The 22,311-nt window shown below is 40.1% G+C and overlaps 3 protein-coding genes across 3 annotated transcripts; all 3 read right to left on the bottom strand.

The window, feature by feature from the left end:
- Positions 1-1,357: 1,357 nt before the first annotated feature.
- On the bottom strand, positions 1,358-9,063 carry cndp2 (carnosine dipeptidase 2). The gene is made up of 12 exons (XM_072370353.1): positions 8,874-9,063; positions 7,862-7,943; positions 7,388-7,531; positions 7,077-7,239; positions 5,584-5,672; positions 3,457-3,657; positions 3,203-3,287; positions 2,935-3,095; positions 2,673-2,837; positions 2,140-2,281; positions 1,654-1,801; positions 1,358-1,492 (listed from the first exon to the last, which is right to left on the bottom strand). Exons 2-12 carry the CDS (start codon positions 7,919-7,921, stop codon positions 1,426-1,428), a joined length of 1,425 nt encoding a protein of 474 aa, XP_072226454.1. The 5' UTR covers positions 7,922-7,943; positions 8,874-9,063; the 3' UTR covers positions 1,358-1,425.
- A 1,183-nt stretch (positions 9,064-10,246) lies between these two features.
- Positions 10,247-14,550, bottom strand: LOC140274702 (uncharacterized). Its single transcript, XM_072370072.1, has 14 exons — positions 14,403-14,550; positions 13,476-13,595; positions 13,279-13,389; positions 12,975-13,187; positions 12,659-12,774; positions 12,278-12,563; positions 12,069-12,191; positions 11,785-11,957; positions 11,364-11,461; positions 11,116-11,264; positions 10,823-11,000; positions 10,616-10,751; positions 10,394-10,468; positions 10,247-10,325 (listed from the first exon to the last, which is right to left on the bottom strand). The coding sequence occupies exons 1-14, from the start codon at positions 14,548-14,550 to the stop codon at positions 10,317-10,319; spliced, it is 1,935 nt and encodes a 644-aa protein (XP_072226173.1). The 3' UTR covers positions 10,247-10,316.
- A 651-nt stretch (positions 14,551-15,201) lies between these two features.
- dus3l (dihydrouridine synthase 3-like (S. cerevisiae)) lies at positions 15,202-22,278 on the bottom strand. The gene is made up of 16 exons (XM_072370476.1): positions 22,043-22,278; positions 21,349-21,443; positions 19,975-20,242; positions 19,542-19,893; positions 19,179-19,246; positions 18,972-19,061; positions 18,817-18,858; positions 18,524-18,676; positions 18,287-18,403; positions 18,114-18,179; positions 17,809-17,919; positions 17,387-17,483; positions 17,147-17,222; positions 15,959-16,147; positions 15,574-15,702; positions 15,202-15,446 (listed from the first exon to the last, which is right to left on the bottom strand). The coding sequence occupies exons 2-16, from the start codon at positions 21,408-21,410 to the stop codon at positions 15,374-15,376; spliced, it is 1,893 nt and encodes a 630-aa protein (XP_072226577.1). The 5' UTR covers positions 21,411-21,443; positions 22,043-22,278; the 3' UTR covers positions 15,202-15,373.
- Between the last annotated feature and the right edge of the window lie 33 nt (positions 22,279-22,311).

Below are 22,311 nucleotides of genomic sequence, written 5' to 3'. Positions count from 1 at the left end.
ATCACATTTCTCAGAAATGAGTGGGTATTTTTTAACATTAATATATTGCGTTAGTCAATATTTTTACTAATGAACATCTCTACAATATGAGCAGACGAGAACCGGTTGTGTTTTGTTGCGTATCGCTGCTTCCAGAGCCACAGCGGAAGCGCTGTGTGTTGTTTATGATTTTCCCGCGCCGGAAAACGACAGCGTGTGTTGCCATGTTCCCTCCTGTATCCCCCGATCTCACAAAACACAGTTTACTGGATTTTCACGGCGATTTGTGTCAAGATTTACCTATTAAGTAAACGTGAGAATATGTGACATGTATATGAAACCATTAGTAGATATAACGTTTTTTACAGCATGACAACATTAAAATAAAAAACGTCGCTTCGTGCGGCGTTAAAGGACCAACCAGCCGGGTTGGATTAGATTACTGCACTACAATTACGTCAGTTATTGTTATTAGCAGCGTAGTTTGTATTATTAGAAGTATATCTTTATTAAGTAATTACATGACATGAATAAATACGAACGTGGAATAAATTCCAAAACAAAGAAGTAGGAAACTCGTTAACTGTTTGTTTTCTAAATGACCCTTTTTTTAAAAGGCAAACTTGTATTTATTTCACAGAACTTTCACCTTATAATACGATGCTGGGTCTTCCTTTTTCCATTGGTTATATTCAAATAAAGTGTTTGTAAGAGGATCAGTGCTACTTTAGCTCACCCCATGGATTTTAAAAAGGCTTATACAGATGGTTTTATGTAGTCTAATAGTTCAGTACTGTTTTTAATATATCCAGCCTTTTTATTTATTTTTGTGTAGTATTAAACACCAATAAGTAAAAACCCATACTTAGAAAGATCAAAAAGAGGAATAACAACCGTAACATGCACACAACTATTGTTTTATTAACAGACTTTGAAGGAAGCTTTCATTCTTTTAAGAACTAAACTAAAATGAAGCAGGCTGTCTATTCAAAATCAGTTGTGCTTATCAGAAATCTGTCTAAGTGTAACGTAATAGTGTCAATTAACAACTGTGGTTCTGTGCAGGACTTATGTTGGACTGATGTTTTTACACAAGATGGGTAGTTTTCCTGATACAGAACAGTAAACACTATAATGACAGATCCTTTTTGACAGTCTGTCATCACGAATGACTCAAATGCATCTGATACCCGCTAACCAAGTTACAGTTTTATCAAATGTCGTGATATTAAGGGAGATACAACAAGCAGATAAAAGATGCATTGCATTTTATCTACAGCTGACTTTCAGCCATTAATCAAACAGGACAACACAACGTAACAAAGAAAAATCCTTTATTATTTGGAGTGTGTGTATAAAATTTTTACTTATAGAAGGTAAATTGTACTAAGACGATTATGGCTCCGATAGTGAGGATGAACATATTTTTCATGATGGGACAACAGTTTATTCCAGCTGTGAAACCTCGTGGAAGTAAGCCCCCAGCATCTTGGTTCCCTGAATGTAGTTTGATCTGAAGATCGAGAAACAGAACAGGATTTTGTTACTGAAAACCTTTGCAAAAACCCGTACCAGCAATTTAATCATTACTAGCAATACCATAAAATCCATGTAGGGGTGATAAACGCCACCATATTTCTTTCCAGTGATTTTTAAAACAGTAAAATAACAAACCTGTTGAGCTTTTCATTCTGGGAGTGAGCTCCATCATCGGAGGACCCGACAGGGAGCAGCATAACATTACGGCCCGTGGCCTCCTGGAAGGTGAGGGTGACAGGAATACTACCTCCCTCACGAGTCAGGTCAGGCTCAACACCAAAGACTAAAGCACAGCAAGGTGGGGGAGACAGAACAGTCAATATGGACAAAGAAATGCAATAAAGTATTCAGGTTTCATCTGGCTAATCATTCAGGCTACATCCAGAATGATTAACCGGGAGGAAACAACAGATTAAGGAACATATCAAACAAAAAACAAAGTCATTTCACCCAAATGACGAGACAGTTAAAACAATTTAGTTCCGGCAGTGGAAACAACTGATGACTTTTTGCTCTTTTCTACCATCTGAACTACAGAAGTGGGATTACTTGTCTTTTTTCTGTTTTTTTCCCCAACGCAAACTGATGCTGCGGTCTGAAATCATCATTCAGCCTCTGTACCTGTCTTCATGGCCTTTCGACCCGCCATGTAGTGAGGGTGGTTGAAGTCAGAGACCCAGGCCTTGGCCCCGTGGCCCATGTACACTTTCAATTTGTTGGGGCTTCCCAGTTCAGCAAATTTCTTCTGCAGGTGGGCGATTACCTTCAAAATTAGAGAGCAAACTATTAGTGGAAAAGAAAAGACGGGTTTTAAGACACCTTTAACTGAACCAGAATCAAATTGATAAATGTCAGCTACCAATAATGAGACCTCAGCCAGTTACAAATGCGATGTGGGAAAAAAGCCAGCAACAAACAGAAGCTGGGCTTGATTATACACTAACGTTACTTCACTGAATGGAGATTAGAAGAGGTAGTAAATCTATGTGAATGAATAATTTAATAAATGTAATAATAGCTAATTAAATTTAACTGGTGCAGACGATAAAATTGACATTTATTATCTATGATTATGTATCAATATTTAATTGAATAGAAGAATATACAATTTACACTGTAAGAATGAAATCACCCGAATGCATTTCCGTGTTTACCTGCTTCTCCACAGCTTCGGGGTCCATGTCAGGGACGAGACGGATGGAGAATTTGCCAATGACCTTGCGGGGGATGACAGTCTTGGCTCCTCCTTCTGAGAAAGCTCCCTCAATACCATGAAGGGACAGTGATGGGTACCTCCAGCGGTGCATTAGAATTTGCTCCTACGGTGGAAAAAAAGGCAGAACAGAGGGTAAATGCTCCACAATACAACCCCTTCTCACCGGTGAGTAATGCAAGTAGTATACATTATTTCCTTACCTTGGTATCGTGCATCAGCTTCCCAGCTCCCACATCTTTGCAATACTCTTCCAAGTCAAAATCAATCTTTTCATACAGCTTTTTCTCCTCGTCTGTCAGAGGGGCCACGCTGTCGTACAACCCGGGAATCAAAATCTTCCCCTTACTGTCAACGAGGGAGCCTGTGAAGAGGGGGCACCCTCAAAATTAAAACCCCAAACTGTTGCAAGGGAAAGTCTTGATTTAAATGTTCCAATGACACCACAGCTTTACTGTCAGCTTCACTTGCCCATAAGTGCAATCAGGTCAGTCATGGCCTCGTGAATAGAGCCGCCGAACACGCCAGAGTGTAGGTCCTTCTCACAGCACTCCATCTTAAAGTAAAGCATCATTTTAAATTGTTGCATTCAAACACGGGTCTCTAGAAAGCTCGAGTACATTTGTGGCGTTACGCAACACTGTGGAAACATAGGCTGGGTTTGTTTTAGCCACAATGTAACTCATTATGCTGAAAATAAGAACAGATCTGCAGTGAGACTCTACCTCAATGAAGAAGTAGCAGATTCCTCTCAGACCATAGGTGATGCAGGGTTTGGTCTTGCCCAGCCAGTAGTTGTCAGAGATGCAGACATAGTCCACGCCTTTAAAAAAGGTGTCTTTTCGTGAAAACACGAGTTCATCCAGGCCCTCAGATCCAGATTCTTCCATGCCCTCGAAGCAGAATTTGATGTTGATGGGAAGTTCCTGCAAGATAAAGTCAGACTTATGGAAAAAGAAAAAAAACTTTCTGAAGTTGAAGCTACATCAGATTTAATTAGGAAAATAACTTTCTGTGTGTGTTGACTGTAACGCTTAATTAATGTTATGATGATTTAGTGATTTCTCTTTAGTTTTACCTAAAGGTGAATCAAAACAACACACTGGTGGCGTGCCTTGGTTTAACCATTAAAAGATGGCTGGGTAAGACGTTTGAAGACCTTTGACCAGGGAAAACGTAGTGATCAACAAGCAAAGAGCAGTTCGGTGGTGCACTTTCACACAGTGATCCTTAATCACTTTGAAAATGACTTCCTTCTACTACAGTAGCTGCTCCATTTCTGATTCTTCCATATTGTTAGTTAATCATTTGTATCAGCTTCTTAAATTAATGCTATCGACATACACGTGTGCAAGAATCAAAAGTTTTCTAACATCGTTTGACTACTTTCATTTTAAACTAAAACCATAACATTTATATATATAGTATATCTGTTTTTTTTTCTTTTTTTCTTACAATAATTTTCAAGACTGCAAAATGTAAGTTTGAGTCCAGGCTAAAGATAGCTCCATATTTCATTATCATTCAAGTAAAAACCAACACTGTGTATTCACTAGTTGGATTGTTGAGGATGTTGAACAATAAAAATCTACCTACGTATATATTTTGTTTACATGTGAAGGTGGAAATATAGCGGCAGCACAAGTGGCTGCTGCCTTTTGAGAAATTTGAATTTGAATTAAACAGAATTTAAATTTTCTGCTGTTTGAGAAATTGATGGTAAGCTTGAGGGTGATTGTGCAAATGAACCAAACCTAATGCTGTTTTTACTTTATTTTTGGTCAGCCTGTTTTACATAACCGAGTGCTAGATACAGAAACTATACCTGATAAAATCAAGTTCCAATAAAAAATGTTTTTTAAAAAAACAATAAAACCATTAAAAAACCTAAACATGTGAAGACACGTTTGTCCCGATACAACTAGCAGTACCGTACAGTACTGTAGTACAGTGCGTTATAAATAAATTTTATTACTACAGTAGCTACTCTGTGTAACCAAACCCATCAGATTTTGCTCCTTTCAGCGCAGCCCACTAAGCACGTTTGGATATTTCTTGCTAGGTTCCTAAAAAATTCAAACATTGATAGCATTTCTCCCTCCCATCATCAACTACCACATCTTCATTTCCTTCAAACCACATTTTCACTTTGGCATTTAAAAAGCATTCCAGTTTGTAAATTCTCATTGTGTCCGATGTTTTCAAAACAATTCTACCACACCCAAGTTACCATGTCATATGTAAGAGGCTTCAGTTTCTTTTCTGGCCAAAACTGAAACACTGGGAAACCAAAGTAGCGTGAAAGGGTCCGTAACAATGCTATTGCGACTAACCGTGTTCGCGACTATGTTTCGTAGTTCATCAGTTTGAAACATTGGACATTGGTAGGCTAAACATGGGAGATAACTGATGACGCTCGCAAGGGTGTAGCTTCTGGGTATCTTTTGTACATTTTATTCTCAATATCACAACGTAGCCCAACGCACTTCATTCCAGTTATTTCCCCGTATACAAAGAAAACCGTGCAAAACACAAAAGAAACACAATACATGACTTAAAATACGTTGCTGTCTGCAGTCAACAGAAAATGTCATTCCAGAGCTCACCCCACCTATTTAATTATCAATGCCAAGTGAGGTGAACAAGTAAGTGCAGCTATTTGTAACTGACCAGCACAGATCTTATATCAATGCTACTGACTGCAGTTAGTAAAACAAATTCACCGTCAGAACTGTTACAAAACCACCTCAGAGTCTGCAGTATCTTTCAAGCTTGTAGTTTTCAACAAGCATAGGTTGCTTTAAATTCCACTTTCCACTGCCAAAGAAGATGAACTGAGGTAAAAACTATACCTGCTGAATCTTCTGATATGCCTCAATGCAGTTAAACCAGGCCAACACTGGACCCTTATCATCAGTGGATCCTCGTCCATAGAGCTTACCTGTAAAGACAGAAGAGTATTTTATAGGATATTTCACATTTTTTTTGTTATTTAAACAGGAAGACTGTTTCCATAAGTGTAATTTAGCTCATGTTTATGAGACAATCACGGTGCCACTATGATTGCTAAGGACCTTTAGTCTTGCTTAAATGTAGTTTTCCCACTGGGACTGACAGAATATTATGTGATAAGATAAGAAGCCCATCTCCATGAAGGCAAATCAGAGGCAAATCTGAACAAAGCTGACCAGGCAGGAACAAGTCCGGAGGAAGTGGATGTGACTGTCTGTCAGCTGACTATCACCAGAGAACATGCAAGACCATTAACTGCTTAAAAGACAAAAAAATCCAACAAAGGAAAAAAAATAAAAGGAAGTGAAGAGCTGTTCAATATCTTAGAGTCTGCAAATGCCAATGTCATCAGTAATAAACAGCGAACACGTGGCCAAACGTGGCATAACAGTCTTAATGTAACCGGCTTTGTTCATCAAGCACAACAGTGGGAAATGAAGGCTGACTGGTTTAAAGGGTAACTCTGGTATTTTTATCTACTCACCGAGAACAGTTTGGTTAAAGTCGGTGTACTTCGGAAGATATTTAGATAACTCGCGATCTGCGTATATCCATGTAATGGAGTGAACAGGGCAGGGACATGCAGCCGCTAAATAAGGCATTATCTGTCTTTATTTGGCTTAGTTATGCAAAACCAGGAGATTTAGTCATGATGCAGACTGTGGGAAATAAAGCCAAATATGAGAAACAACATCTGCCATCATGCAGTTCATTCAAGGAAATGCTTAAAGTGGTTTGACTTGACTGTGGAGTTTGTAGATAAGATAATACAGCTCACCCTAAAAACGAGGCAACTGGGCTGGACTTTGTACAGTGAACAGTGACATGATCACAAGAGCAAAGCTGATAAAATCTCAAAGATCACATAAATTTAAAGTTAAGCTAAAGTAATTAGGATTAAAACACCATCTCTGGTCTCTACAAAGAGTTTTGTGTTGCTTTTAGTGTTACCTAAGATGGTAACACTTTAAACATAATTAGTATAATTTAGTATGATATTAGTTTTATTTTGCATTGTTGTCTATTTATTTATTGTTGCATCATTTAAAAAATTCTTTATTTGACTTAGTTTTGGAAGCAATGCCATCTGATCTTCTCATTGGAACACATTGGTGATTTGTTTCAATGAGACTGGATATCGTATGTTTGCCAAGTCCAACAAAAGCTTGTGCAACCATCCCAACAGAAACAAAACCCTTAAAATGAGTTATGCTGCATATGGTCTTACATCTTCAAACAGCCTTTAGGACTACTCATGTGACTCACTGTGGAGCACTTTCGTTTTTGAGCCGTGTCGCACTCAGATCAAAAGCAAAAGCTGCTCTGCTCTTACCGTCTTTCTCCACCAAAGTGAAAGGTTCTGTGTCCCAGCCATCATCGATGCTTGCGGGCTGGACGTCAAGGTGACCATAAATACACACTGTCTTCTTACTTGGGTCTGACCCCAAATTCCCCAGGATGATGGGAGGCAGGGGGATCTCCTCTCCGGAGGGAAGCTGCATAGAAGAAAAAAAAACATAATTTGAGAGAAGGTTCAGGTGAAGTATAATAACAAAACACAGCAATGTGGCTGACTTGTTCCGCTTTTAGCCAAAACAATGCAAACAATGACGGTGAAACACCACACTCCAAACAGATGCTTACCTTCTGTTTGCCCACGTCCACCATCTCCACTGTCCCTCCCAGCCTCTCAATGTCCTTGGCTGCCATCTCCATCATCTTCTTGATCTCCCCGCGCTTCTCAGGCCAAGCAGACACACTCTGGATGCCCACCCAGTCAGCAAGGCGCTGGGAAGTAAGAATTAATACATTTTCTTATCTTTTTTGAGAAAGCCCAGACATTTAAATCCGTACTCTAACTGGCAAGAAAATGAGCCAAAGCCGGCGTCTCGTGGAGACTTTGGTTTCAACAAAATGATCCGCAGCAACAGTTAACATGTCACAGAACTGGTTTTACATTTATGACTTTTGGCACATAACCTAGCTCCATCTCAAAGTTACAGCGGTGGTCAGTAACATCTAGTTAACGTAAGACAGACATTTATGTATGATTCCACTGCCACGTCAGCATGATATCCTACAAAAGTAAAACTGCAGCCTCTCTCAGAATGATCATACCTGCACATATAGGTCCTGGTGTTCATCCACATACTTGAAAAGCGCTGCGAGATGAGCCATTTTTTCCTCCGAGTGACAGGAGCTGAGGGTTTAACAAGTGGAAAGTGGAATGGTGAGAGACTACTTTGAGCCCTGTGCCTTCTTATATGAAAACAGAGACCACACCCCCCCTGCAAAGCTGCTGACTGCATGCGTAACTCTACTGTCATGCACAGTGGTCAGAGTGCAAGACACGCATGTTTCAAGTCAAGGAGCTGGGTTGGTTATACTTTTGCAGAACTAACTTGTGCCTTTGCTTGTGTGTGTTTTTTTTTTATGAGCGATCTGAGTGAGGAAAATGTCAAGAAGGAAAATGCTCCTAAAAGGAGTGTCATCACATCCGAGGACCATCACATTTATCAGTTCGCCTTCAAAAAGCCACGTTTCATGCAGTCAATCAATCGAAGTTGCTTGAATATGGTGCACGTTGCACAGGCTGTTTCACTGCATTTTATGCGGCCAGTTATTTCACAGTGTATGTCATAGACAGGATATGAGTTGTGCTTACAGTGCACAAAAATCTGGAAAAGCTCAGGAAAACATTTCAGTTAGAAAATGCTTCAGATTAACATGCAAGTTTTTGCTGTTGCGTTTGCTCATTCTTACCGTACTTTTGTTACAACATTTTGGTCACATATTTTACACTGTGCACCGTGCAGTGAGACTCTAATTTCACTTATGATTATAAGCTCAAGTATTTGTAACCACACAAAAGTCAAATTCAAACCTTTACTTGTAAAAACTAAGCAGTGACTAATACTGAAACGGAATACTGAGCAGGCTTGCAATGATTTCGATATGCCTGTTGAGTATATAAACGTCTTATATCCCAGCTAAAAAAGCAGATTGAGTTACAGCTGTAATATTAGCTGGCTGGCAAAGAGTGAAGTCTTATGACACATACTGTCAACTAACCTTTCCTGATACGTCGTTTGCTGATTCTTTAAACAAGAGGAGAGCATATGAATATTACCTGTTCTGCTAAATTTTCTGCGTTTCGTGTTTATTCCAGCCCAGCTGATATCCACATGTGACTCTTCTCACCTGACGACGCTTCCTGCGTTTGCTACTGATGGTCAAAAATGTCAGCTAAAGTTAAAACGACACAGTTTGTTCTGCTCAAGCAGCACACGGATTCAGTCGTGTTGACGCACCGGCGGATACAGCAGTTTTCATGGCGCAGAGGATTGTGGGTCATCGACAGCTGCCGTGTCATGTTCATCATTACGGTCCAGAGACTTTTAAAGAGTTACCTTATTTAAAACTGTTCGTTGTAAATAAACATTACTATTGCTCAGAAATAGAGAGAAAAAATAAAGACAGCTTTAACCATAAAATCAAATATTTAAAAAAAATGTATTAATTGCTTTGTTTTTAATGATATCGTTGGGTGTCATTTTAAAAACTAAAGAAAGGGTTTCTTTATAGTTTTTAGATTTAATCTAGCAGATTAAACTAAATTGATCGTGTGATATTTGTTTGCTTTGGTAGATGAGAAGGAAAAGCCAAACAATATTTTCCCTAAAAAAAATTCAAATCAAAAACAAGGGATTGGTGACATCAATGACCTTTAATTGATGTAGTTATCAACCGTCTTAAAGGATAGTTTTTTTATTTTTTAAACGTACCTTGTTAATATATCATTTAAAAAAGATTAAAAGAAACTGTTTAACTATTACAAATCTCACTGGTAAATCTTTGCCCATTTGGGCAGTGTTGAGGTTAAGTCAGGAATGCGCAGTCTTCTGCTTGCGTTTGGAACACACTCAGTGTGTCTCTTTAGCTTCAACAGCATGTTTATTGCACACACACAGACTGACAACACCAGAGTTCGACTCAGATACAACTGGGATTTTTATCATATCCATGGCGGGAGAAATTAACCAAGAGTGAGGAAGACGTCACTTCCTATTTCTATCATAATTCTTATAAATAAAAATATGGTTAAACATATCAACATAATACAGGGAGTAAGGGTGTCATCAAATTATAACACTTAACAGGCAGGTCTTAGTCTTTAAATAGTTGCAATTTTTGTTACCCACCTACTCTGCAAAGTGCTCTACAAATAGCTGACAATCCAATGAATTGTAATAAGTGAAAATTTAGAGGAGGGGGGTTAAAAAAAAAAAAAAAAAAGTTTAACAAGCCCAACTTAAACCATTTAGTTCAGCAAAGTTCCAGCTTTATTATACGGTTCAGCAATAGTACAAGAACAGAGCAATCTTTGCTCTAGTTACAGGCATGTTTCTCCATCCCCAAGGAGACAATTTCCTTTGACATAATGTGCTGCAAAGCATCAGGACAAAGCCAACCTTAAAACCCAAGTTTTAACCCTTAGAAATAAAAGACAAGACATTGATTTAAAAAAAAAAACCTCTTTATTCTTATCCAGTAGGTGTTAGGTTGCGAATCCTTATGTTGCCTAGAATTAAACAGTTATTAGTCATCTAAAAACAAGTGATAAGACATTTGCAAGGTTTGGAGACTCACTTTTCCATCAAAGCACCGCTCTTCACAAGTATTCTCTGCTGGCAAACAAACTTCTGTAGAGCACATAAAATAGATCTGTGGGGGAAAACACCATATTCACCATGTAAGAAAAACCATCCTACAGACTTTAAGCAGTCCAAAAAAAAAGTCCAAACTTAGCTTCAGGGTTTGACAAATATTTTGTTGCAATATGCGGCCCAAAATCTATATCTATTGACTCACTTCTTCATTTAGGTACAAGTTTGTCTTTTCATTCATAAACTGGAAGGCAGTCACAAGAAAACGTCTCTGATGGCGATTATTGGGCTGGTCAATAACTTTAAGGATGGAGATATTTGGATCGTTTGGATTGGCACACCTGCAGACACAAGCATGCAGTCAAGAGTGAACCTTAATAGCCATGCAATCACTTCAGACAGCCATGCTTACCCTTCATAAATAAGTACCAAAGCTTTCTTTGCAGAAAGAGGGTAAGCCAAGCAGTAGTTAACAAGAATTACTGCATCTGGTTTGGAAGACTTCAGACTCAATTCCAGATATATAGGCTGGCCAAGGAGAAGATGCAAGGGCTGATGGTAAGAGGGAAAGTAACTTGAATAAGTGTGATCTGTTGGAAATAAAAAGCAAAACTGAAAAAAATATAAATTGTACTGGCACAATCTTACTTTAAAACTAACAAAGAGTGCTCAATACTGTTTGTTGAGAAAGAACAAACATCTGACCTGTTGCAATTTTTAGATCTACGCCATAAAAGCCACTGGAGATTATCGATGATGGCATATCAGAAGTTGAGGTTTTGACCCGATAGCCAACACTGGCCACTGAATCCTGAGCAATGCCGTGTTTGCTGTAGTGGCACTCAAACAACAACCTTCAGAAGACACAGACAATACTTTTAAGCTTAGGACAACAGAAAGTAATTAAAAGATAAGTTTTGACAGAACTATGCTTGCATGGAGCCAAGGTCAACCTGAGCGGATTGCTTCTTGTAATCATGCCAAACTTGAGGTTCAGCGCTTTGACAACAGTGTGCACTTCAATCAGGTAGATCTTTGTCTCACCAACTTCCTGTCAGAAGAGAGAAAAAAAAAAAGATCTTGTCTTTTTTCTGCTTCAGAAGGTTCTTAAATAAATGGTGTCCAAGTGGAAGCCACGATAAGAGCTAAATAAAGAAGCTCAAGTGCTTCCCTTTAACCATAGGACACATTGGATTCTTGAGTTGCGTCAGTGATACTCAAAACTGCAGCGTTAAACTCTTATTGTAAGAAAATCTACCTTTTTAATAGCTAGATTAGCTTTTTAAAAATCAGCTTTAAAAGACCAAGCACTATTTTATCTTAATGTGCTACATTCAAAGACTGTATTTGTGCATTACTGTGTGAACAACTTACATAAGAAAGAGCTCCACAACCTTTAAGGCTGATCTTAAAGATGGCAACCTTGTCATTAACTAAGGCTGGTTTACAAAGTGGTCTCCCAGGAATAACAAGTTGTTTGGGGTCCACAGGGATGGATGCACTATTGTGGCGAATAGCAAAAACAAAGTGTCCATCTGCAGTGCATTCTAGAATGATGCAATGCGGAATAAAACGTCAGAAAAAACACATTTCCCCATAAAAGAACAACTCAGAAAGGAATTTTTGGGGGGGCTTTTTATCTCTTCAAAAAGTTTTACCATCCAGTGGGTAGTAGCAAGCATGTTTGGACAAACCCACACAGCATCCCCTCGTCTCACAGTCTGATGGAGATATCCCCAATTGACCGCAAGAAATCTGCTCTCCAATGTGGACGGCACAATCTGAAGAGGAAGAAATTGTACGTCTACAGCGTGTCAGTTTATAGACGCAACATCCTAGGCTCATTTGCTGAACAGTTTAAACTCACTGTGTGCCATTGGTGGTTTTGATGCCGACGTAGTGGTTCTGTCAACGTATTGTGTGGGTTTGGCAGTGGCTGGCTTGACAGTTGTCGGTGGTGCAGTGGTTTGGTGATTGCACCTTGTGAGGTCGACAGTGGTTGGAAGTAGAGCGTTGGCTGGTTTATTGCACTGTGTGCGTTTACCAAAAGCACGAGGGGACTGGCCGGAGTTGAACATTGTACTTTCTACACAAAATGCAGTAAACTCCAGGTGCTGACCTGAGAGGTTGGTGGACAGCTGCAGGCTATAAAGCTGAAGTGAATTTCAATGAGTTTTGTGACAAAGACAAGAATATCATGACATGTTCCTTATACACATACAGGTGGAATTACTTTTCAGTAACCTACATCGTTAACATCCTCTCTCACATTGCAACCAGTGAAGGGAACAGTCAAGATATTTAGCTGGTTCATGCGATAGCCACAATTCTTCGGAGCATCCTTGAAAGAAATGCTCTTGAAGCCTGGGGGGAGAGAGGAAAGCATCCTAAAAACCTTGCACTTCTTACAAGAAGTGAGAAATTCAAGAAATATCAAGAGTTCAACTTCATACCCACAACTTGGACCTCACTTAACAAGCCTGGTGGCAGAGAAATTTGGAAACCATCTTCACTGCAAACAACATGCAGCCCATCAACATTCGAACTAGTGCAGCCGATCCAACTCCTTGGAGGGGCATCCACAAACTCTACACGGAATCCAACTTCTGTACTGTCAAGCTGATTGTTTGGACCAGAATCAAATTCATCCATCTTGTCAGCAAAAGGGTCAAATGTTTCGTTTGCTGCAACACCTTCAACTTCCAGGAATGCATCCTCAGAAGAATCTTCATTTATCACCACACCATCAGGAATTTCATCTTCATATATGTAATCATCTGGAGGAGACGGGCGGTTGTTAAGAAATGTCATAAACAATAAAAAAATTAATAAATAAAAAAAAACTGCCATAACCCAAACAAGTTTTACCCGCTGGAACACCTTCAGCCTCAAATAATTCACCCTCATAGGAGGTTTCACCACCTTCAGCTTTGTCAGGAATTTCATCCTCATTGGTGTAGTCATAGTCCATGTAGTCATCTGGAGAAGTGGGGGAAGTTGTTACCCAGTGCCATTTATAGATAAAACTCATTCACACCCAAGGTACATTTCACCAGCAGAGACACCTTTGAGCACATCCTTAGATTCTTCACGAGTGGCAACACTTTCCGTTTCCTCGGGAGTTTCATCTTTGTAATCATCATAGTCAACGTTGCCATCTGCAGGAGATGATTGGTAGTTACCAGCTGTTGGAGTCAAAAACTCACGCATACCCATAAAGTGGAATGTCTCTTTAACTTGCCCTCTGCCTCAATTAGAATACAACTATCCAGAAATTAAATGTAATTAACCATAATATTTGAGTGCCATGAATTCAATAGTATGGACATTTGGGACTTTATCAGCTGATCAGCTGTTCAACTGCCTGCCATTATTTGATGCTTTTAGTTCACTGAAACTGCTCACGCCACCTGTCCAGACATACAAATAAAGTAAAAGGTCAAACAGAAGATGCAATGGGTTTTGTTTGCTTTTGTTTGCAATGGCTTTGTTTGCTTTTGGGGAGACAGCTTAAGTATATGAAAACCACTTTCACTGGGCAGGGTATAGATTCTCAGAGACACCAACTTCTCCCTCTCTGATGCTCACAGCTGTGTGACGCAAATCCGTGTTCCTCCAATGGAAAGCAAAAACATTACCAGCCCATCTGACTCGTACAAATTGCCTTAATTTGACGACTTGTGCGTTAGACTTATGGAATGAATTTCGTATTAATGCAACTCGCCGAGATCAAGAAGCAGAAAAGATATCCGACCTGTGCAATGAAATATATATATATTATTTCGATTTTTTTTTTTTTTGGTGGGGGTGGGTTGGTGCAAAACTTTACAAGACCTGTTCCGACTATAGATGTAAAATAAAATTAAATAAAAAAAAAAAAGACTCCAACTTGTCAATGCACCAGTAATTTCCAGTGACTGTAGACGTGGAAAACGCATCAACGGCAAGCGTCCGGAACCCCTCGCGGTAATAATCCCGTGACATCGGTTTACCTTCGGTAAAGTTGAGAGGGTCGCTCCACTGACCAGTCTCGTAAAACCTCAGAAGTTGACTTTCGTTGATCCACACCCATCCCCGACCTGACACCAGCTTCACAATCAACGTTAGTGTCACCAGCAGCTCGAGCCGCGGCCAAACCATGGCTCCAAATGAGAGCCCTTATGCAGCTGCTGAGCACTAAAGACGCAGCCTTCTGCGCTCATTTCAGGATAATTGATTGAACCTGGTGGCTGCAAATTTATTGCTTGACGGTCAAGTAATGGGGCATATACGAAAAACACCCACCCGAGTCAAAACGTAACGTTTTTTGTTGTTATTTGGAATATTTTTTCAATTTCCACTGATGTGCCTGAGAAAGGTTTAATGAAGGCTACAAGCTCAAGAATATAACAGAATGTCTGCATATTCCAAATTAGTCAGTGCTTATTTTCCTCAGTGTGCTTAAATATTTAGATTTATAAAACAAAATCCTGTTATTTGTAATATACAAATATCCAAAATCAGCACCTGAGAGTAAAGACTGCAGTTATCTCTTTTCTGTTGTACTGTGACATATGATGTCATATGATTGTCTCTAACAGGTGACTTGACTGTGCCTCATCTGCAGCCAAATAGTTGCTACCAATTTAAGTCAGAAAAACTCGAACCAAGTCTTCATTCCCTCTGAATTTAAACAAAATAAGGTTTACGGTACCAATCAAAACACAAACGCACAAAATTATTATTAGGAAAAAACAACAACACTGGTTGGATAACTTTTTTAACAGTGGATAAATACACAAGATGGCAAGATCTTGGTGTGGTAGAACTTTTTAATGCAAATATTTCAAGTTCACAAACAACCAGTTATTCCACTGCAGCTTTTACTCGACTTGATCATTTGGAAAAAAAAATATGCTCCTTAAGCTGGTTCTCTAACCAACGAAGAAAAAAAATAATGGATGTTTTGAGCGGCCGTACAAAATCACTTGTAGGCGTTTGCTTTATGTTTAGGTAAAAAGTTGAATTTTTTCGGAACGGGTCCGAGCAGCATTTCACTGAAAAAAAAAAAGCAGAAGAAAGGCAAGATGTTATGATAATGAAATGCATTCACTTAGATCTCAGTTTCGAGCAGCATTTTTAAAGAATAGCGATTCTGGCAAATACCAATGGTTTTCTGCTCACCTTATCCTCACCCAGTCCCCCACGTTTTGACTGGCCATTAGTGACTCCAAGTAGTTTCTGCCCGAGTAGTACGGAGGCCTCTCATTGATCTTCTGAGGCACCCTCTCTAACAGGCCCACAGGAATATATCTGGGAGATAAATGGAGGAAGAGAGCAATTACTTTCCCGTCTACTTCTTAATAAGTATGCATTGCTTTTTCTTTTTTTAATGAGATGGAACTCCATTTAGATCGTTCTCCCAAGCAGAGGTGAAATCGAGGATGAATGTACGGCATATGACACCATGACTCCTCCCAGTACATTCGTCACATTACAAAAGACCCGCGAATATGGAAAATTCATCATAGATAATATGCAGCATTTTGAAGAGCATGATGTTGCCCACCTGCACATGAAAGAGAGCCACTCCAGCATGAAGGTGCGGGTTTTCTCCACACCCCAAGTGTCAGAGCCCCAGTGCTCTAGGCCAAAGTTGGTGAAATCCTTGAGAATGTCCAGTCGCTCACCGGATGAGATGTCCCAGTGTCTGCTCTCCTTTATCTCAGTGAAGATCCAGGGCTTGATCAGAGCACCCCTGGAGAGAAGAAAGCACATTAGCTTATTTGACATTTCTTCACACTGTGAAGTTCACAACAAAAATAACTCGGCAGCAGGTGTTTATTTTGTCTCCATTTTCCCAACAGAAGAACATCCGTTCTGTTCTGCGTCCCCACATACATGATGACTCTCCAACTGGTCTGTGATTCTTAATTGCACCAGTCTTATCAAAGGCAGTACAAAAATGAATGAAAAGCCAGGAAAAGGACAAACGCGTAACATTTAAATATTTTTTGCTGAAGTAATACCAGGCTGTGAGCTGTCCAACAACTCTGACACAACTCCTGAGGAACTCAGCTGATCATTAACAGTGATCCAGTACACTGGCAAGACAATGTACCCACCATGTTGCAGAGAATGCATGTCTGATACAGAGTTAAACTAACTGTATGTCGCCTTTGCTCAAACCATTAGGACATTTTTTACTTTTAGTTGTTTTAGATAGTGAAAACTCACTTTTCTGTGTACTTTTCTCCCTCATCAGAACATCAGAAATGTTGGTCTTTTGTGCACACTTACTGTGACATCTGTGAATTAAATAAGAGCCGTTTGATGCTTTCTTCTCCATTTCATATTCACTCTATTCTAAAAACATTTACAGCAACTGTAGAGAGTAAAAAAATGCAATTCCTTAAATACAGAAAGAGCCCAAATTTTCTCAGTTTAGATGCCGGAAAAAAATTGCTGTAGAGGAAAGTAGAGCATAAAACACAAATAATACGGAGCCTGAGTTCACACGTGTAAAACATAAAAGGCCCCTGACAGGGGTCTCATAAAGCCCACATATGAGTTTCAAAACAAAGTCAAAGCGATCTCCAGTTTTTCTGAGTTTCTTCAAGCTTGAATCTCAGCGTCGGAAATGTTGTCAAAACTGTCTTGGCGCATAAAAAAGGTGTTTGCGAAACAGAACTTACTTCAAAGTGAATAAATACTTTTTTTTTTACTGGGAATTCAGGATGCCATAAACAATTCCAACCTTGCAATCATGATGCCAGACACGCCGGTCTCTCTCGCTTTCATGGCATCTTCATAAGACAGAATGTCTCCATTACCTGCACCGAAAGAAACAAAAGTCACCCCAGTTTAACACATCTTAAAAAAAATAAATCACTATCATTACAACGTTAATACTGCCACATTGAAAATGGAGTTCTTTGCCTGTTGCTTTATTAAATAAGCTGCATTCTGCGTGGCTGCTGTATTAACTAACACCTACCGAACAGCGGCACAGGACTTGCCATCTTAGCACATGTGTTGATATAGTCCCAGTCTGCTAACTTTGTGTAGCGCTGCTCCCTGGATCTGCCGTGCAACTGTAAGGAAACAAGAGCGTCATGACTGCTACCATTTAAACTCATTTAAAAGTTACAGGAGGAGCTAAAAATATTATGAATGACAGGTATAAAATGGTGAATCATGAGCAGGAGAAGTCAAGCCGTAAGAGGTGATCACCACCTTAGATTAACAGTCCTATCAAGTGTTTTTAACGATTATATAAAAAGAATTTCACTCTATCGAAATATTCTCACGACAAATTGAAAGAAATTAAGTGTATTTCACTTTCACAAAAAGCTTAATTTCACCACTCCACGAACCAACCCGTTCCTTATTTTTGCTTCTGCTTTAAACAAGACTCACAGTGATCATGGAGACGCCCCAGTTCTTCATCTCAGGGATGAGTTTATGCGCTATGTTGGATTTCTCATGAACACCAGTGCGGATCTTTACAGTTAAAGGGACATCAAGGACCTAAAAGGGAAAAAAACAAAAAAACAATTATTCCCCCAGCTTCTGTAGACGTTCACCCATCTCAGGCAACCTGTTCTTATAAAGTTGGCTCAAAATTATTACTTGCTGCATTCTGCAGCAAAAAAAAATAAAATCTGAACCCAAAGGCAGCCATCACACAAGCATGTTTTCTCTCAGATGAAATCCAAACTTACGTAATTCATTCCTTTGACAATCTGTTCAAATTTTCTGGTTCGTGTCATCAAGCCACAACCTGCCCCCTGACGAAGGAAAGGGAAAAAAGCTTCAGGGTGGCAACGAGTTTAACAGCAAATATCAAAAGCTAAGTCAAGCCAAATCAAATGTGAGCAATTCAATTAAAGTCTACCTTCTTGTAAACAAGATCAATGGGACATCCAGAGTTGATGTCGACAAAATCAACATCGGTGTAGCTGTTGATGAGCTCCGCGCACCTCGTCATGGTATCAGGGAAGCAGCCCTCCACCTGAAGACACAGTTCTGGCTTCAGAATGAAGGAAAAACAGACACGGCCAAAGTCTGCCAGCTGTGTTCGCAGCAGCCCTTAACGACACTAAAGAGTCTGAACAGTTTATGACGTCGTCACCTGGACACCAAACAGATCTTCACTTTCGTGCCTTTTCAGGAGGGCCCACTCCGACTGCTGTCCCTGCAGCAGGTTTGTGCACATGGCCATCTCCCCACAGGTGATGTCGGCGCCAAAGCGCTTACACACACGACGGAAAGGCAGGTTCCCACACTGAGGAAATGAATACGACACGCAGACAGGCCCGAGTTACATTTACGGGTCGGCGTTTCGTTTCGCTTGTTGTGTTACGGTTTCTTTAAAGGAATTAAAAATAAAGCAGCATTAAACTACTTCTATCTGTCAATACTTACAGTGGTTAGAGGAGCAAGGTAGAGTTTGTCCCGAAAGTCCACCTTTAAAGACAAAGAAACTTTATGTTTTTAAGACACCAAGCCAAAAAGATCACTACATTGTTGCAATGTAAGTGGAAAGAATTTTTGGATGGAGGAGTCAGGCTGAATAGTACCTGCTTCTTTTCACAGGGGCGCAGCTTGATGACATCCGCATCAGTTAGTGGGCCTACAGTCTTCACTGGAGGCTGCTCATCTGGGCTGGCCTGCAGGTAGTCACAGAGCAAACACTTAAAGACGCTTGCAGTACGCTGTCCAGTAAACCACAGGATTCTCCCACAGACGAGGTATTAAGAGGTGGTACTCTAAGTGGAAGGCTGTACCTGTAGCTCAGCAGAAACATGTGTTTCTCCTTTAGGATCTGCAAATACTTCAGCTTTGCAAACATCACCTGGGTGAATAAAACACCATCATGTCAGCTTAGAGATTAGAGATTAGAGAATCTTTCCAGCCTCTGCATTCTGCTTATAAGCTTCTGTTGATTGGCAACTATTTAAGGTGTATTGTGCCACCTTAGAAAAAACACAGAGACGGGCAGACTCTAAAACAAAAAATATCTCCGAAATCCCTGCAAATGTGAAACCAACTAATTTCGCCCGGAGTTTTATCTTCTTCTTTAAAATCATGTTGAAAGTATTCTTAACAAACAGTAAAGCCATCTGTCAGAGCCCTTTCCCTTCTCTTACCGTTCCCACGCGGTCCCTTTTCGTCTTTGTTGTTCGAAAGGGTCTTCAGGTACTCGGTTGACTTTTTAAAGGCCACCGAACGCTTCCTCAGACGATTCTGCAGCTCTTTACTCAAGCTGTTCTTCACCACGGTCCTGCCCTCATACGCCTTAACCAGATCCGCCTTCTCTGTGGTTCTGAAGTCAGGCGTCGTGTGCGCCTTGGCAAAGCGGCAGGCGAGACCATAGCCACACTTTCCAAATGTATCATAGAGGTAGCAGCTTTCCCCGATGTCAGCAGGCTTAGAGGCCATATACTCCGCGATGTCATGCATAAAGCGGCACTTGGCTCCATGGATGCATTCCTTGTTGGTCTACTTGAACGAAAAGTCAGTTTAAAGCTAAAGAAAAGGAGTGCATGCAGAATTTTTGGATGGCCATTTAAAGCATCCTACCTGAATAACTGAGACACACAGTCGATTTTCTTCATAAGTGGTTGGCTTTGTGTGTGGTCTCGACTTATTCTGTCCTCGAAGTCGCTTACCATCTGGCTTCCATGTGTTCTTCCCATCTTCAGGTTCCAATTTAGGCTTTTTAGGTTCAGGTTGTTCTACAGATATCTCATTTGTCCCATCAGCTATGTCATTTTCACTGGTCTTGTCCCCTTGTTCCTGCCATCCCGAGTCTATAAACTCGTGAAATTTCTCTTTGGTGGTATGGAATCTGCAAATACAAGAAGTTGAATTGTCCTGTATAAAGTAGATTTGGCAGGACCTGCTTTAAATCTGGAAAACAGTAAAGTTCCTTATGTTCTGACAAAAATTGACAAGAACAATAAGATGAGGCTGGACATTTTGAGGTGAGGTTTTAAAAGGTGCAACAATGCCTGTCTTCCTCAGCATTCTATGCCATAATACAAAATTATTATGACTTATAATTGTACATAATTCTAAGTCACATGCAAAATGCAGGAAGGGGTCACGTTTTGTGTGAATTCAGCTGATGAAGCGCACTTTATCCCTTCCACTCAACCCTGCAGCTCCGACACAAAGGCCAGAGAGATCTTTTTTTGTGGGTCAGCGCACTGGCCGCATAGTTACTGTTCACACAAGCACATTATATCACAAGGCTCTCTGCTGGAGATGAGCTCTACTGGCTAGAAATCTCAGGGAGCTGCAGGGGGGGGCAGAGAAACGACTGTCTGGAGCACGCAGGAGGCAGCATGTAAGGCAGAAAACAGTCTGTAGAAATTGCTGTGACTTCCTCACAACACGCTGAGACCAGCAGATGAGGCTCCATATTGTGTTGATACGAGTACCGCGTGTATCTTTTTTCAGCGTTTCTGGGAAGCAAGTGGAAAGACAGCATCCAAGTCTGCAGAAAGGACAAACTCGCACCAGCATACAGCAGTATGTGCGTTACACAGTAACAGTACACATACACAGTAGATGTTGAAAAAATAAATAAATAAGACACTTTTTGTCAAAAACAAACCAATGGTTGAGTGGTTACTGACACAAATAAGTTGACGCCTGTCATCCACCCTCTTTAACAACCTTTTTTTGCTGATACTGTTGTTTCTCTGGCTTCAGTAGAGAAAGAAGCAGGCAGAAATGCAAGGGAAGAGGTAATGCTGCATCTGCAAGTCTGCATCACTCTCTCAGATTGGGAGGAAGTTGCAGCTTTAGGGAATTTAGCAGAATGAAGTGATGTGGGTTTTGATGGAAGGGCTACAATGGTAGACTGTAGCTGCCAGACAAGTACGCCAAGTGTTCACTTACAGTAGCTTCCATCATTGTTCACTGTGATTGAAACCAATTGTTACTCACTCTGGTTTGATTGCCGCTTCACCCTTTACTGCCACATCTGCCCTTCTCTCAGCAGTTTCCATCACTCCACCACAGACGTTTGTTTAATTCTTTCTCTGAAACATTTCAACAGATCTATTTTCAATCAATCTGCAGCAGTCTACTACACTTGATTCTTCGTTTTTTTCCACGGCACTTGCTCCTCTGCAATGATGCGACGGCTTTATTTGATGAAATCAAAATATTTGTCATGCAATACACATTACTTATGTTTTGGTATTATTAAAACATCGGTTACAAACGCAGGTAAGAAACAGTTATTCAGTTGCTCTTGTGACAACATATTCAACAATCCGATTATCTGAAACAAGTGATTTTTTAGCACTGACTTTTACTTTCAAGGATCTTTGCCTCGTTATGCTTACCAGCTTCACCTAAGAGGCATTTTTATTCAAAACTATTACTTCCAACAGTGTACTTTTAGCACGGCATTAGAATCAGAGTATTTTTAAACCACTACATAGCCGTAGTCCAGGGGTCGTCACAATTTCCTGATCCTAAATTTGCAATTATGCAGCTAACATTCGCTCAGGCACCGACCTTTTTTTATGTTAACTTTTATTTCGTTTAGGTATATCTAACGATGGCCAACTTACAAAAAACTTTAACTGTATTCAATGTAGCCTTCACTATAATTGGCTGTATTCACACTTACCTTTTGATTTAATGTTGCCAAAGTAGAAAGCTATCAGACAACGAAAAAAACGCTGTTAGCCGCTGGCAGGCTAACGCATTTCATGCTAATTCTCACGATAATAAACCTCTTCAAAAGCTACAAATACGACAAAAGCAGTTAACATGGACACAGCTACTGTCTCACACCCTGACATGCACAGTTCACAATAATCTTCCAACATCGTGTTGCAGCCATTGTGCAACTCTCCAAGGAGGTCCGTGTTAAACGTCATAGATTGGTTCCGCACT

Source organism: Leuresthes tenuis, unplaced genomic scaffold (genome assembly GCF_036924035.1).
Source record: "Leuresthes tenuis unplaced genomic scaffold, fLeuTen1.0.hap1 SCAF_18, whole genome shotgun sequence".
NCBI lineage: Eukaryota > Metazoa > Chordata > Actinopteri > Atheriniformes > Atherinopsidae > Leuresthes > Leuresthes tenuis.
Note: the sequence above shows the minus strand (reverse complement) of the source record. Positions and strands in the feature narration are given on the sequence as shown.